Source organism: Ochotona curzoniae, unplaced genomic scaffold, assembly GCF_017591425.1.
Source record: "Ochotona curzoniae isolate NIBS_2020 unplaced genomic scaffold, NIBS_Ocur_1.0 contig_3255, whole genome shotgun sequence".
Classification (NCBI taxonomy): Eukaryota; Metazoa; Chordata; class Mammalia; order Lagomorpha; family Ochotonidae; genus Ochotona; species Ochotona curzoniae.
The window spans coordinates 4,313,589-4,330,275 of record NW_024465777.1 but is presented as its reverse complement, the minus strand read 5'-3'; the positions used below and the strand labels follow the sequence as shown (position 1 = coordinate 4,330,275).

The following is a 16,687-nucleotide window of genomic DNA, read 5'->3' as shown; positions in this document are numbered from 1 at the left end:
AGGGTCTGTGGCTGTTCCCCTCATCAACACACCCCTGCTTTTTTGTTGTTTTGTTTTTGGAGGGGGGGAGGCAGGTCATCACAACCCACTACTTGGATTATGAATGAACAAGATACGGAAAAACTCTGCCTTACCCCCGAGAGGCCCCTTCATCTGATCCCACAGCCAATCTTTGCACCCTGGAAAGTATTCTTCCTCATCCTTCCTTGAGAGGAAAATAACTTCCCCATCTAGGCTGCTTCCTGAAGCTGGAGATTTTGGAGGAGGAGCTCCAGATAAAACAAGCAAGTTATAGGGTGATATCCCTCCCCAAAGCCCCTTACTTGCATTTGGATACAGCATAGTTGGAATTCCTTTGCCTCACTCCTTCCTCCCTCCAAGAGGGAAAAAGGGGTGATGCTGGGAACCCCAGCCTGAGATTCATGGCAGTGTCAGCTACCCCCAACCCACCCGGATTCCCACTTTCTCCACTCTGCAGTTGATGCCTGCTCCTTGAGACTTCCTGCTAGCAGGACAGCCCCCACCCACTGCGGCTCAATTCTGGGCCTCAGGGAGCAGGGCAGGGCTGTGCATCTCTTCCTCATCCTCCCGGAAGTAGGCTGGCTTTCCCTGGGAGCCGGGGGCCTGCTGGGCCTTCAGGGGACACGAGGCTACCATATGGCTGATGCTCTGGCAGAAGTGGCATTTCTTGGGCTGGGGTGGCAGCTTGCATTCCTTGGCATGATGGTCTAGGCCTCCACAGTTGTAGCACCTAGTATAGAGCAAGTTGAGAAAAGTGGTTAGACAATGAATGAGGCCTTCTCGGTCTCAAGTCTTCATTCATCATGCTAGTCACTGCCCTTCTCTCCGACAATGATCCTCTTTACAAAAGGAGGAGTGATTGGCTGCTCTCTGTGAAGCTATCTGCAGCCTCTACTTTTTGAAGGCCCCTAACTTCAATACACCAGTCATGTGGATAGCCAGTGAAGTAGCAAGAAACCAAGCAAATTGGCACAGCAATGTAAGATGCTAGTTTGAATGCTCACATCTCTTATAGGAAGCGCCAGTTTTTGAGTCCTGGCTATTCCACTTCCAATCCAGCTCCCTGCCTAGGAAACCAGTGGATGATCTCCCAGCACCCTCGCAGGCTACTGGCCTGTCCTCACCTGTCTCCTTTAGATCTGCGCTTCTGCAGGTTCTTCCCCTTTGGCCGCCTCTCACTCCCAATGCAGAACACTCCCCCGGGCCCAGTGACGCGGATGGATTCCAGGCCCTTGGCAGACTTCTTGAAGGTGAACTCCACTGCTTCCCCCTCTTTCAGGCTCCGGAAGCCCTCCATGTGCAGCTTACTCTGACAAAGGAACACAATACAGATTTTTACCATTAACTACCATCATTGCATCAAAATCCAGAGATGCAGGTGTCATGGCCCAGCAGGTTATGCTTGGGACACTTGCATCTCACCTTGTATTCCCAGGCATCTGGGAAGAAGCAGGTGATGGTACAAGTACTTGAGCCCCAGCTAGTTTCTGACTCCAGAATTTGGCCCATACCACACCTGGCCGCTGTGGGCATGCTTATGAATTAACCAGTAGAAGGTCTCTCTCTTTGAAATAAATAAGTAAAACCAAGAGCACATATCAATTGTTGTACACTTATTTGGAAAGGTATGATCACACTCCATTTTATGAATATGGAAACTGGAAACTATGACTCAAAAAATCACCCTTAACAAGGAGGTAAATGGAATAAGTTTATTTTAGCACACATACACAATTCAACTTCATGTACAAATCAGACTTCCAAGATGTCGAGTGAAGAGCAGGCATTTCTGCTGGTGGTTTTGGTTGTGTCCCTGCCATCACAAGACACCCAGATTCAGCTCCTAGCTCCCAGCAACCCGAAGCCAGAGCCAAGAATTTGAGTCTCCCACACATGTGGCAGGGATCAAAGGACAACCCCCCTCCCCCAGTTATTCTCTGCTGTTTTTCAAGTACTTCAGCAGGGAGTTGGATTCGAATCAGGGTCCAGATGGTGCTGACATGGGACACTGTCATAAGCAGCTCTTAGGAGCACTCCACTGCTTAGGAGGAATGCCAATTTGAGTCCCAGCTAATTCTGCTCCCGATCCAGCTTCCTGTTAATGTACCTATGAAGGCAGCAGGAAGTGAACCAATACCTAGGGCATGAACCGATGAGTAAAAGCCCTCTCTCCCCACTACTTTGTTTTGAACATTACCTGTTCACACAATACCTTAGTTTTTATACTATCCTCAAGGTACAAATTGAGGACTTTCGACCTAACAATTAAGATTCCGGCCTGTCCTATTAGAGTGATTTGGTTCAGAACCTTGCCTTTCAGCTCCTGACTCCAGACTGCTCCAAATGCATCCTTGGGAGGCCCATGGCAAAGGCTCAAGTTGCTGCCATCCATGGCTGAGACCTTGATTACCTTGATTATTTTTTCTGCATTTCCCAACTTTGGCTCAACTGGACCCAATGCAAGCCATGGCAGGCATTTGGGGAAGCGGATCAGTGGGCAGAAACTCTTTGTGTTGCAAATAATCTTTTAAAAATAAACTAAGATACAAGGGTGATTAAAAAAATTATATAGGGGTGATCTGTCTGTCACCCCACTGACTGCAGGGGTTGAGTGCTTATTTGGCTAGCTGGGTGGGCGTCTCCTCCCTCACCACTCCATGTGTACCCGAGAGGCTGAGCGATTGGGCAAAGAGAACGACCATAACCGCTGGAGAAGGATGGACTGGTCCTCTGCAGGAGAACACAGGGTAGTGCAGCTTCTAAGACTCCAGACACATCCAAATGAGGCGCTCCTGTGTTAATCTGCATTTTCTTTCTTAAGATTTATTTTATTTTTACTGGAAAGTCAGATATACAGAGAAAGAGAGACAGAGAGGAAGATCTTCTGTCTGATGATTTGCCTCCCAAGTGGCTGTAACAGCCGGAGCTGAGACAATCTAAAGCCAGAAACCAGAAGCCAGGAACTTCCTCCAGGTCTCTCACGTGGGTGCAGGATCCCAAGAATTTGGGCCATCCTTGAGTGCTTGCCCAGGCCGTAAGCAGGGAGCTGGATGGAAAGCGGGGTGCTGGGATTAGAACCGGCGCCCAGATGGGATCCTGGTGTGTGCAAGGCGAGGATTTTGGCCACTAGGCAGGCTACTGCGCCTTGCCCAGTCTGCCTTTCTTTTTTAAAAAAGAAAATAATAAATTTTAAAAAGCACCCCAAACCTAACATTGATATAACAACAAACAAATCTAAATGGAGGGACATTGTACAAACCATGCCTGGCTACATACATGTCGATTGCTAAAGTCATGAAACAGTTGATAGCAAGCTCCTGAAAGCAGACTCCTTGAGAAAATTTGCCTGTGAAAATGCAAACGTATGGAGACTAAATTCCTGGATTGTACATATGGACTAAGATTATGTGACAGAAACACAGATGGTGTTTATCATCTCCAACTGGTGGCCAAGAAAATAAAGCAATAAATATATACAGAGATAAAGGAAATGGGAAAATGCTAACTGGTGAATCTAGGCTAAAGGCTATCTGAACATCCTACTCTGTAACCTTTGGCCACATCTGATATACCAAAATAATGTCACTGGAAGTTCAAAGATAAAGACAGCACAACCCAACCAGTTCTTTCCAGTTTTGGACCCCATCTAGCTTTGGCTATTATTGCAGGCATTTGGGGAGAGAACCAGCAGATGGAAGCTCTTGCGCATGCCAACTCTGATGTTCAAGTAAAAAGGTCATTGAAAGAGCCTGCATTATACAGGGAAACCACCAGGTGAGGAGAGCAACACCACAAAGGCTGAGAAAGCAGCCATGTGGAAACAGAGCCAGATTCCTTCACTCTGTCCCCTGCACATAGAACACGCATTTCAGAGGAATTAAATATGTCACTGATACATTTAAAGTAATACACATTTAAAAAAAAAAGTCCACATTTTATATTTAGCTACATTTTGGCACCTAGAGTACATGTTTTTGGAGGAACTAATGAATAAGAGATAGATGTTTATAATTATTCCACTTGGGAAGGTAATTAAATAATATTGCTGGATTGGGAGGGAAAGGAGAAAAACTTAGAATAATCCCATTAAACTCATCAAGTTTATACCAAAAACTTTAAATGTAGCAGTAGCCCTCTGAAAAAGGCAAGGTGATCCACTCAGGTATTTAAGCGACAAGATCCATCAGAAGGACCCACAGTTCACAGCTCAGTGCAGCCAGGCACTCGCAAAGGCAACACACAGTAGTGGAAGAGAGGCAGCACCTCCCAGACCCTCCCAGAAGACCTTATTACAGCCTCATTCATTTTAGCAAAACTTCCAAAAGGCGTCAAATGCGGCGGCAAGCAGCATCCTCCCTCCCACACTGGATGTCCAGAGGGAGTTCCTGGCTCTTGGCTTCAGTCTGGTCAAGCCCTGAGGGCTGCAACCATTTGGAAAGCGAGCTAGGAGAAACTGTTTCTCTCTTTCAAATAATCTTAAAACATTACATTACAAAAGAACTGTCACTCTACATAAAAACATTTTAAATCATTGGTCCTCTTGGTAACTGGCTATGACCTGGGGTTGGTTACTCACCTATGGGTCCCAGAGAACTTCAGAGAAGAGACCCTACAGATCTTGCCGACCTCCGCATGGATAAAGACCAAGGCTTCACCTAGTGCTTCACATTATTATTATCCATAACTGCCTATCAGAGCAATACCCCAAAACAGAAAATCTGCAAATGTTATGGGACTCCTTTTCTTGGCTTTTATGCCCAAAGACACATGCAGGGATGTGAAACCCATGCCCCCCACGGCCCCAGTTGGATAGGTGAAAGAGTAAACTGAATCCTCAGCCTTGGATTGGGGAGTTAGACCCAAAACCTCGTGAGCGTGCTGCTTAGCTTTATCCTTTTGCCCAGACACTCCCAGTTCTAGGCAGAATCCAGCAGGCAAGTAGTTAAGGGTTGCATGGGAAGGCCTGTTCTCCCTTCTTCGTTCCTCTATAAAATGGAGTAAATACTAATTTTATGGTAGGTTTTTATTCATGGAAGGTAGTTAACACTTCACCTTCCACACATAAATCCTTAGTGAGCCGCAATTATCAACCTCTTCAAATTGGATGGGGGGCGGGGTAGCTGGCACCTACATGTCAAGGAGACTGGAAATTAACTCAAGTTTTATCTAAAGACAGTTGTGGTAACTCAGCCCCTCTCTGTACCAGTTGACTCTCCGGGACTCTACTGGGCTCGCGGTGATGAGAACAGACAATGCAACTGGCACAGCCAACGTGCAATGGGCTCGGGTCCTTGCAGGTCATTGCATCCTTGGAGGGCAAGGTCTGCTGAAGACACAAAGAGCAGTGCACCACTGGCAGGCCAAGATTTGAGCTGGTGGTCTCCAGGGTGGCTCCCTGCCCCCTCCCGGTCCCTTTCCTAAAACACATAGTTCGAATTCCTCTCTTATCAGATAGGTAATCAGCGTGCAGCCCCACAGAGCCAGGCTTCCAGGGCCTGCATGTGAAAGGAGCCTGAAATTCTTGTACCACCCCCAACCACACACAAAGCACGGCCCGCCCCTCTCCCTATCCTCTCCAAAAAGAAAGGGCCTTAGGGGGAGGGGCATGGCCCAAGCTCCCCCAATGGAGCCCAGCCCCAGGAGACAAAGGGTTGACACTGGTTGGTTCTGGTGGTCAAATTCCTGGAGTTCCAAGGCTGCAGAGCCCCCTGGCAGTCCTGTCCCCTCCCCCACAGTCTACAAGATCCATTCCTTCCTTCCTCTCTATGTTGAGGTTATGGTCATGGAAAGAGAAGTGGATACAGCATCTCCTGCTGGGTCACTGCTGGTGGGCTGCCAAAGACCCCTTCAGCCACCCTGGTTCCTTCAGTCTGGCCTAATCACCACCCTACATGGCCTGGAAGGAACTAAAAAGGGACCCCCTTTACAAGATGCCCTTCAGTCTTGAGAAGCCTGGATTATTTATTCTGATGAGTTATTTTAAAGGGGAAAAGGGAAGAGGCTGGTGGAGGCGTGCAACCCACACAGGCCCCCAGTCTGGGTACAGGGGTGATGGCAGGGAAGGAATGGCTCTGGTTAAAGTACATATAGGTCCCTGTCTCCACACCTCCTAACTACCTACACTCTGCCCTTCCCCCAACAAATACCCTATCCCAGCACCAGGCCTAGCTTAGACATGGAAGGAGCAAGGTCCCTTGGTAAATATGGAGGGGAAAAAGAAAGGCTTAAATGGACTCTGAGAAAGCTGGCCAGGCTCTGGTCCCTGTGTGGCATCAGGTGTCAACACTGCCCACCTGACCCAGGTCGCTCCTTCCCACAGCTTCACAGCTGGCGTCCGAGATTAATGCTGGAGCGCATGGTCACTCTGCTACCCCCAGAGCCATTCCAGTCACCTAACCCAGGCACATCTCCATCCCCCAGTGCTAGATTGTCGGCAGTGCAAATGTTTTGTCACCTAAATGCACAGCACAGCTCCACACTTTTCCACAGATCCTAACTCTTGACCTTCATGTCAGACCTGTGTGTGGCACATGTTAGGCTGACCTCCAGATTAAGGACATGGTGGGGGGCCGGGGGGAGGGGTGGTGGCAGTGGTTAATAAGCACCCTAACCAGTGCTACAGGAGCTGCAAGAACTGGGCTGATAACCAGCTAGAATCCCTACCCGATTTTCATTCCAGAGGGTAGGGTTTGCTAGAGGCCAGGAAACCAACCAATTTTCCCAGAAGCAATTTCTTTGAAGGGGTGGTGTGTGTGTGAAGGAAGGTGGAAGAAGTGATGTCCAATAGGGGCCTACAGTGATGGCCAACGGCCCGCTTCGCCTCTGCTTGGAAACCGGCGTTCCCCACCAGATGGCGCTGCTCATCAGCGCTTGGCCAGGAGGGACTCAAAATTCTGAACTAAAGTTTTGGCAATTTCATAGCTCCTTAGCGAGGGGGAGGGCGTCTACTTTCGGCTCCCACCTACTCCTCCCTGGAAGGAGTATGAATGAAGACTTAAGAATGAAAGATTTCTGGAGTTCAGCTTCTTGTTAGGTAATTCTAACCTCAAATACTGTTAACCCTGCAAGCTGGTGCAAGGAACTTTCTAGAAAGTAGTCTTCCCCATCACTCCTCTGGGCTCCCAGGCTACAGATAGAAACTCTGTCTTTCCTGAAGCAGGAAATGGTATTTTTACCTCAGGCAGTTGCTCCTAAACACAGGACTCCCACAAGGTCACTGTGTATTTGCAGCTTTGTGGAGGATGGAGGCACACCCTCTCCTGGAGGATGTGACCTGGAAGCAGTTGTTTTCAGTAAAGGACCCCAAGAGTCCACTCCCCCCACCCACGGGCCCGTACCTCTCTGCCAACTTTCTGAACAATCAAGGGCATTTGTTTTTGACCTGCAAACCTGAGACCATCAAACCTGAGTCCCTGCCTAGCACATACACAGCACAGACTCTCAAGTCACCGTGTGTTGAGCAGGTCTGTACTCTAGCCAGGCCAGAAAGAGCAGCTCCCAGTTAGCAACCTTCCCCAGGGAAGACCTTGCTGTGTAAGGGAATTCCTGACTCCAAGCTCCTCAGATTCCCCTGTTTTCCATATCCATCCATTCAGCCTACCACATACATCCTAGAAAATATGCCAGCCAGACAACAGAAAGTGGCTCTTTCCAAATAGCTTTTGCAGCTGACAGAGAAGGGTACAAGCCAACACCCCCATACTAGACACACTGTCACTTTCACCAAAACAGAAGCACCAGAGATTAGAACATGGTTTTCTTGGGTCCAGCATCGTCATGTAACGTAGCCAGTCTAGCTGCTACCTTGCAATGCTGCCATCTCACCAAGAACTCAAGTTCCAGTTGCTTTACTTCTCATCCAACACCGGTGCTGATGGCCTGAGAAAAGCAGCAGAAGATGGCCCAAATATTTCAAGCCTCTGTCCCCATGTGGGAGACCTGGATGAAGCTCTCCCACCTCCAGGCTTGGCTCAGAGCTGGCTATTGTAGGAATGAACCAGTGGGCGGGAGATGTCTGCTTCTCCTCCCTTGAAATTCTGACTTTCAAATAAAATAAATATTTAAAATCTTTTCCCCTCCTAATCCAACATGGTGCCTTGGCCAAATTGGGGCTTATTTTTCTTTTGCCTCCCTCTAAGCAAAAAGATTTCTGAGCAGCTCCAGGAAGGCAAGGCATTGTAACTTGGAAATATCTCCAGATCTCAGGGCAACTGGGGATGTGGCCAGGGGAAGGTCTCTCTAAATGGCCTCTGGGAGTATCAGACAGAGGCAGTAGAGCACTTTCCCGCATGCCTTCCAGGGGGGTGGATTTGGCAACCTCTGTTATCACACAGGAGAGCCTCCAGAACCGGGAATTCTCCCCCAACAGTCCTGAGGCAGACGAATTCCAATGTGAGGGTTTGCAATTGGCCACCATATGGATTCTTAAGATCCCTCACCTCACAGAAATTTCTAGATCTGAAGACCTGTGGCCGAGTAAATGGGGTCTTCCAGGGAGGTGGGGGCCACAAAAGAAGGCTAATAAAGAGTTCAGGGGCACACGCCCTTGTGGTTTTTAATCCCCCACTTCCTCTTTCCTGGCAGAGGGAGCCCCTGGCCCTCCATCCCTCCAAGCAGATACTCAGGACCTGACCCTCATACCATCCACACCACCAACAGTTGAAACAGGTTTCTCACTATCCTTTTCAGGTAGGCAGGGTTCTTGGGGACACTCCTGAATCTACTAAATTCCTCCACCATTAGAGTTCCTGAGAGTTGGGAGGTGGGGCCTGAGGAGCGAGCCCAAGTGGCCTCCCTATGACAAAGCCTGGGGAGCGCCACCAATTGCCCTCTTCCACTAGAGCTGGCACGTGTGTTCCTGACTCTTTATCCCAGCTCAGCAGACACCTGTAAATTCAGAAACACCCTAGGGCCTCTGCCCCGACCACCAAGCTGTCCTGCAGCCATGTGCAGCCTCCCCACCCTCAGCTGATGGCCCTTGCTTTCCTCCAACCACCCAGGACTCTTCCAACCGCTGGGGACCCTCACAGGCAGGGTGGGAACAGGCACAGCCCTCCTCCCAGAGTCTGTTGATCACCTGATGATAAAGGGCCACATTCCTCCAAGTCTCATCCCCCTGGGCAGCCTTTGGGTGGGGATCAACCCATCCTGGAATCATTCTATCCCAGTCTTCCCATATTTGGGAAGCTGTCTGGCCCAGATCTCCAGACCAGCAAAGATTTTAATCTCTTTGTGATCAGATAAATGGGAGAGAAGGGGAGCCTGGCCACCCTGCAGAGGAGGGCCATTCAAAGCTGGTTCCTGTAATAAAGTGATTTAATAGATCTAAAGAGACCAATTCCCTCCTTTCTCCCACAATTACTTCCTGTGGGTTATCATTCACATATGTAAATGAGGTAAGAAGCAGAGCAGAGCTGGTTAACTGCCTCCACCTAGCTTTCTGAGGTGGGGGGAGCAGGGGTAGCAGCCGAGGGGCCTGTGGCAGGTCCTCTGGGCCCAAGTTCCAGATGCCCCAGTGACCCCCTAGTAATGGCTGGGTTCACCCTCTCCCCCATCTTCAGTCCTCCTGGTCCCCCTACCCCACCTCCCCATGGCGGGCTGTAAGACTTCCCTGCAGCGTCTGACCAGTCCACCCAGCATCTCTCCTCCCCACCCCTCCCCCTCCAGAATGCCATCCCTCAGGCTCCAACCCTTAATCCCCACATCCTCCTTTCCCCTCCCCCACGGCTCCTACAGCCAACCTCCCTGAAGTAACCCCTCCCTGCCCGGCTTGGGTGTCAAGCCACAGGGCCTGGGATTAGCAATTTCTTCTTTTCCAGGTCCAGCCCCAAGCCTCCCAAAGTGGAAGGAGCACATAGGCCCGACTTCCTCCTGTGGTTGTTAGAGGTAGTGTAGTGGATGGCCCGGCATTCCCGCAGCGCCTCTAGGATACTCGGAAGGGGGAAGCCGGGCCGACCTGAAGTCCAGGGCTCCTCGTGCGGGGGCCAGGAATGTGAGGGAGAGCAATCAATGGCTGTCTGGGGCCATAAATGCCAAACAGGGCCAGAGGCCGGCCAGCCTCCCTCCAGGGCCAGCCCGCGACACTGAATTTCACCCCCCACCGTGCCGCCCTTCTTTAACTGAGAACTTGGGGGTTGCGACTGCCCCAACGCCGATCGGCCTGGCCTAGCAATGTAGGGTCTGGACTCCTTAGGGCTTCCTTCCTGCTTGGAAATGGACAAACTGCCTCAGCCCTGGGCTTCACGGAGCTCTCCAAGCCAAGCTATCCAGGTCTGGGTGGATCCTCAAGGAATCCGATAGATCTCGCCTGGCCCCAGAGCCCCCGAGTTTGGGGTGACCACCTGCTTTCACCAGAGGACGCGGCCGACTTAGCCTTACGCCCTTGCGTCCGGCCGCCAGTCCCTCACGCAATCCCGCCCGCCCAGCAGCTCCATTCAGTGGTTAAAAGCGCTGGGCGCACTGCCCCCTGCATGTGCTTCCCCGGCCGGCCTGCTCGCCCTCCCCCCACCGGCAGGCACAATACAACCTTAGTTTCTGCCACATGGGGTCACCTCCCTGCCCCCTGCCCTCTTCCCAGGGGAAAGAGGTAATAGACACGTGGTAAGCCGGAGGGGTTCCCGGAAGGGGGTGAAGGGGGGCGGTGCCGAGAACCAGGGTTGCCTCCCCGTGGTCCGGTAGGAGTTAAGCGGGACTCAGAACTGGAGTGTTTGGCAAAGACGGGGGCGCCGAAATGAGCGTTTGGTGCCCTTCCACCCACGGCTGAGCCGGCCCTCCCACCTTTGCCTATGCGCTCCCACGCCCTCCCCCTTCCCTTGATAAAGTTAGCAGAATCGGTCTCACCTGGTGCACAAAGACGTCCACCGGGGGGTCGAGCGCGACCCCTGCGCGGGCGGTCATGGACAGGAAGCCGAACCCCATGCGCACGTTGAACCACTTACAGATGCCGGCCCCGTGCAGCAGCTGCGGCTCGTCCGCCGCACGGGCCGCGTCCTCCGGCGCCTCCTCGGGCGCCTTCTCCGCCGCCTTGGTGCAGCCACCTGGACATGGGGAAGGCCAGGCGCTCAGCTTGGGGACTGGGGGAAAGTGAGGGGGCGCAGGGATCGAGCCGGGACGCCCATGTGTCAAGCCCGCGGCTGGACACCCAGCACAGGGTAGCTACCCAGCAGCGGGAGATTAGAAACTGTCCCAGGCGCCCCCCGCACTCCCCAGGATCACGCCAAAGCCAGCGGTGCCCCTAAAGTTTTGTTCCTCTGCCCACGATGCGCTGCCCGGGGACTCCCGGCGTGAGAGGCCCCTCCTCTCCTCCCCCGCCCCTGTGGACCGGGCGCGCACGCCCCTGGGACACCAGGGTCCCTCGCTCCCCGAGACGGCCCTGTGAAGCATGAGGCCGCAGACTTGGGGTCTCTTCGAGCAGCCGTGGGACGGGGGCAAGACACTTCCACCACCTCCCTTCGACTTGAGTCCTGGGCACCCCTGCACCTTTAGGTGGCCCCGCTAAGTCCCGAGCTCGAACCTGCAAACTGCTGGTTGGACACGGAGCCCATGATCGTCGGCAGAGCCCGCGGCCCCGGGCCCCTGGTCGGGCGGCTGCTGGCCCCAGAGAAGTCCGGAGGCAAAGGGGTGGTTCGAAGAAGAAGCAGCTACATCTTCCCCCGCACAATAGCGGTGGGAGGGCCCACGGCTTTTCAAAGGCTCCCAAATTCTAAAAGACAATGACCCAACCCCCCGCGGGCAGCCCCCTCCCCTCCCCGGCCTCTCCCTTCCCCTCCCTTCCCCTCCCGCTCCTGCTCAGGCCCTCCCCCACCGCTCCGGTCTCTGACACCTCTGGGGTGTCCCTTCTCAGAACCGGGAGGTGTGACACCCCCTGCACACACGGGCACATCTGGAGATGGGGGGGGTCGCGGACCCTGCAAGTGCTGGAGACCCAGAAATTTGGGATCCTGCACTTGAAGGACTCAGTGGGGGTCCCCAAAGCTGATACAGGTGTGGGGGACCTGGGGAGGGTACTTTTAGAACCATGTGACTGCACACACACACACACACACACACACACTCTCTCTCCCACACCACCCCCACCCCCCGCGCAGATAATTATACATTCCAGAGAGTTAGGGGAGGGAGGTGTGAGCCTGGCAGCGCTGGCCAATCAGAAACACAAACCACCTGTCAAGGGAGAAATGGATGAGCCCTCCCCCTCCCGCAGCCCCCAGCGCCCCTCCCCCCTTCCCCTCCGGCCTCCGCGCTGACCCGGCTGCTCGGCGCTGACCCGCTCTCACCCCCCACCCCCGAGTGCTTAGATAGACCTGAAGTTCTGGACACCAGGATGCCTGAGGTGGGGGTGAGGGGGGGAAGAGGCCGGAGACCCCGCAGCGCCCACCTCCCATCCCCACTTGGGCGCTGCCTCCTCATCAGTGCCAGAGTTCGCGACTCTGTTTTCGGGATCTCCCCGCCAGAGAAGAGGGAACACACTTGTAATCGATTTTGTGTAAATAGCCCTTCCTTCCAAATGTGCGGCTAGAGTTGGCCCAGGTAGAGCCGAGGACCCACGGGGGGCTGCAAGCATGTCCCCCTCTAGCCAGTGCCTTCTCGTCCTGCCCCCACCCCCACGTCACCCCGGCCGGTGCCGGACAGGGGCCGAGTGGGTGCTGGGTGGAGGGGCTGCCTCCTGGACTCCTGACTCTCAGGGGTCACTCCTCGTTTCGGCCTCCAGGCTCAAGGGCGCTCTCCTGCCTTGGTGTGGGGATGGTGTGAGCAGTAACTCTGAAGGGGGGTGGTCTCCATTTGGAGAGGGAGTTTCCCCTTCTAGGAGATAAAGAGAGTTGGCCAGGGGGGTAGCTAGTGCCCTGGTCGGAGATGGACAATGGCCCAGGGCTCAGTGCACGGCCCTGGCCCTGCCCCTTCACTTCCGGTGCTCAGTTCAAACTGGACAATGCCAGCTCCGGCCAGTTCCCCGCCCCCACTGCTACAACCCATTTAAAGGGACAGAGTCTGCTTTCGGGGGCATCCGCTTGCTGTGGATGTAGCCTTCCCCTCAAGGGTGCCGCACCTCCCAGGTTTCTTCTGTTGCAGCGCGTGGGTACACGTGAGAGAAGCAAAGATATGAGTGGGGGACAGGGAAGGAGGAGGATGGGGTGTGGGGCAGAGTCAGGGACTGGAGAGGGTATTTCCTTCTCCCCCTAGGAGCGTTTCACTCCAAAAAGCTGAAAAGTGAGTTCCAGGTTTGCGGAACAGGACCCGGGGGGCTATACAATGGACAACAGTGGCCCTTTGGTACTCAGTGTAAAAAATACATTTCATCAGCAGTGTCCCACACCCAATTAGGAAGTACTAATTAATTTCTGAAGCGTTCTCTGGAGTTCAGTCACTTACGTTTACATCAAAACACTCGCCCGCTTAAAGTCTCACTTCACGGTTAGTAACGCCCTTAAGATACAGATTCAGGAACAGGTGGCTGAAGAGTCTGGCAGAAGAAAAGCGAGGGAAAAAGGAATTGGAGGCGCCGGCTCGGCGTGGTCCGCCCTCCGGGAAGTTCGCTCCCGAGGCTGGCTCGAGCAGTTGCCCTGTCCAGGGTGCTGAGGCGCCTGCAGCTCTGTCCACGGTGCTGAATGAGGCGCACGTAGCTCAGTCCCCAGCTTTGAGACTGCCTCCCGACTTTCCAGAAAAACCTCACTCTCCTCAACCTCCCCATTCACTCACTGGAAATGAACGAACAGCTTTTCTGAACCCGGAAGAAAGCATTTTCAGGAGGATAAGACTCCGTGAGAGAGGTGTGGCTCGCTCAAAATCCCCTTCATCAGGAGGCCGTAGAAGGTGATAAACGAGGAAGATAAACTGTTTTTGTTTCAAAGAAGACCAGAAGAAACTAATTTTTGTTTTCAAATTATTTCCCTAGTTTTTCACACCTCATAAGAACACGAGGGCTGAGTTTGATGACCCATGACTGCATGTTATCTCTGCTGGTTTCAGCTCTATGACCTGACACAACGTGTCCTAGACCCAGATATGCCTCAAATTTCTCTGTGACTGGTGAGGATAAGGAGGATACTTCGCTCTCAGAGATATTCAGAGAATGAAGTTCTCTTTTTAAAGATTTATTTATTTTTATTGCAAAGTCAGATATACAGAGAGGAAGAGAGACAGAGAGGAAGATCTAACCGATGATTCACTCCCCAAGTGACCGCAATGGCCAGTCATGAGTTGATCTGAAGCCAGGAGCCAGGAGCTTCTTCCAGGACTCCCACATGGGTGCAGGGTCCCAAGGCTTTGGGTTGTCCTTGACTGCTTTCCCAGGCCACAAGCAGGGAGCTGGTTGGGAAGCAGGGCTGCTGGGATTAGAACGGCACCCATAAGGGATCCAGTTTGCAAAGTGAGGACTTTAGCTGCTATGCCACTGCGTTGGGCCCAGAGAATGAAGTTCTATTATGTAGGCAAACATTTTGAAATAACACTTGACATGTAGTTAGTTCTTAATAACATGAAATGTGATTATTATTATTATTAGCCTGTTGGGCACTTGCTTGCCTGCTCTCATTTTCTCCAAGACTATTCATATGTTTTTCATTTTGGCATATTCCCCCAACACCTTCTGCAGTAAACACGGCACCTGGCCCATCACAAGAGTTTTCTAAGTAGGTTTTATTGAAACAATGAACATTATTAAAATAGTCAACGTGCTTATTCTTTTAGGTGCCTCTTTCAAATCCGTTCCCCAAGAAACTCCAGTGGGGTTCATAGTCCCAATGAGTCACCTTTGTGGAGGCAGAGGAACACCTGTTTCCCGCTGTAATTAATTACTCAAATTCAGCGAGTTTTTTCCGTGTGCAAGGTGAGGTTACCTGACCAAACCTTTCTCTCTTGGGTCTCCATCCCAGTGGAAACTTCAGAGGTACCTACCGTGACCAAGTTTGGTGGAGAGGTTAGATAAGCAATATGCACCATATTGGTATGGTGAAAAAACAGCAGCAACAAAATAAAACAGAAATAACCAATGCCTTCCAAAAAGGTATAGCCTAGGAAAGAGAAGAAACAGTTAAGCATGGACAGTTTCTTGTGATTCTGAGAGAAATAACACCTGGGTGAGAGCTCTTTAGCTGAGACAAGTGTGTCTGTAGCCACACAAAGAACATTCCCCACTTTAGATACTTTCCTAAGTACCTTTTGTGTAGGTTCATCCCTTCACCAGAATAAAAGCTTGGAGAGGTCTCAGTGGTAATTCATGCAATAGCTAACAAATATTTATCCAGTACTTCCTTGGTGGCAGGTCTTGTTGTGAGTATTAGGAATGGGCCCAGTGTGGTGGCTTAGCAGCTAAAATTCTCACCTAGAATGCCCTGGATCCCATATGGGTGTCAGTTTCTGTCCCAGCTGCTCCACTTCCCTTCCAGCTCCCTGCCTGTGGCCTGGGAAAGCAGTTGAAGACAGCCCAAAGCCTTGGACCCTGCACCCATGTGGGAGTCCTGGAAGAAGCTCCTGGCTCCTGGCTTCGGATCGGCTCAGCTCGGCCTTTGCAGTCATTTGGGGAGTGAATCATCAGATAGAAGGTCTTCCTCTCTCTGTCTCTCCTCCTCTGTGCATATCTGACTTTGCAATGAAAATAACTAAATCTTGGGCGTAGTGTGATAACGTAGTGGTTAAGGTCCTTGCCTTTAGCGCACCGGGATCTCACATGGGCGCCAGTTCTAATCCTGGCAGCCCCACTTCCCATCCAACTCCCTGCTTGCAGCCTGGGAATGCAGTTGAGGACGGGCCAAAGCCTTGGGACCCTGCACCCATGTGGGAGACCTAGAAGTTTTTGGCTCCTGGCTTCAGATTGGCCCAGCTCCAGCCATTGCGGCTGCTTGGGGAGTGAGCCATCAGACAGAAGATCTTCCTGTCTCTCCTCCTCTCTGTATATCCATCTTTCCAATTAAAAAAATAATAATAGTAATAGATCTTAAAAAATAAAAATAAACAAGTCTTTAAAAAAGAATGAATCAATGAATGATACAAAAATATTTGCCTTTATGGCATGCACATTTTTGTTAGATAATAATAATAACAACTATTATTTACTAAAAAACACAGGATTCTGTCCCAGCACAATAGCTTAGTGGCTAAATCCTCACCTTGTTTCTGGAGAGATCCTTTATTTGTGCTGGTTCATGCCTCAGCTGCTCCACTTCCCATCCAGCTCCCTGTTTATGACCTGGAAAGCAGTAGGGACCTGCACCCACTTGGGAGACCTGGAAGAAGCTCCTAGCTCCTGGCTTTGAATTGGCTCAGCTCTGGCCATTGCAGTCACTTGGGGAGTGAACCAGTAGATGGAAGATGTTTATTTTTCCTTCTCCTAAATCTGACTTTCCAATAACAATAATAAGAAATCTTTAAAGCTATGTTTCTTGTTACAAAAGGAAAAAGAACACAGGATTCTTCTTATTTCCTTCAACCTTAAAGCCAAGTTATTAATCCCCACTTGCCAGGAAAGGAAAGCAAAGCTTAATAATCAGTAGAGCTGGCTTAGTGTTGTTCAACTGGTACACAGCGGAAGCCAATTGGAATACGCATACTTCCACCTGCCTAGTATATCATTATCACAAATGGCACTGTCCTGTCTCATCAATAAGATGAAGATATGTTTGGGCAGGGGAAAAAGGCTGTGGCGAGAAATTGTGTAATATAATTAGTACTT

The 16,687-nt window shown here is 51.5% G+C and overlaps 1 protein-coding gene across 1 annotated transcript; it reads right to left on the bottom strand.

Annotated features, from left to right (window-relative positions):
- Window positions 1–534: 534 nt before the first annotated feature.
- LIN28A (lin-28 homolog A) lies at window positions 535–11,564 on the bottom strand. The gene is made up of 4 exons (XM_040979761.1): window positions 11,534–11,564; window positions 10,861–11,057; window positions 1,146–1,330; window positions 535–751 (listed from the first exon to the last, which is right to left on the bottom strand). Exons 1-4 carry the CDS (start codon window positions 11,562–11,564, stop codon window positions 535–537), a joined length of 630 nt encoding a protein of 209 aa, XP_040835695.1.
- Window positions 11,565–16,687: the final 5,123 nt, after the last annotated feature.

Coding starts and splice junctions, on each gene's coding strand:
- LIN28A (XM_040979761.1), bottom strand. CDS start 11,564: ATGGGCTCCGTGTCCAACCAGCAGTTTGCAG. Junction 1,331..10,860: donor TGGACGTCTTTGTGCACCAG/GTGAGACCGATT, acceptor TTCCTTTGTCAG/AGTAAGCTGCACATGGAGGG. Junction 752..1,145: donor CGCAGATCTAAAGGAGACAG/GTGAGGACAGGC, acceptor GCTCTATACTAG/GTGCTACAACTGTGGAGGCC.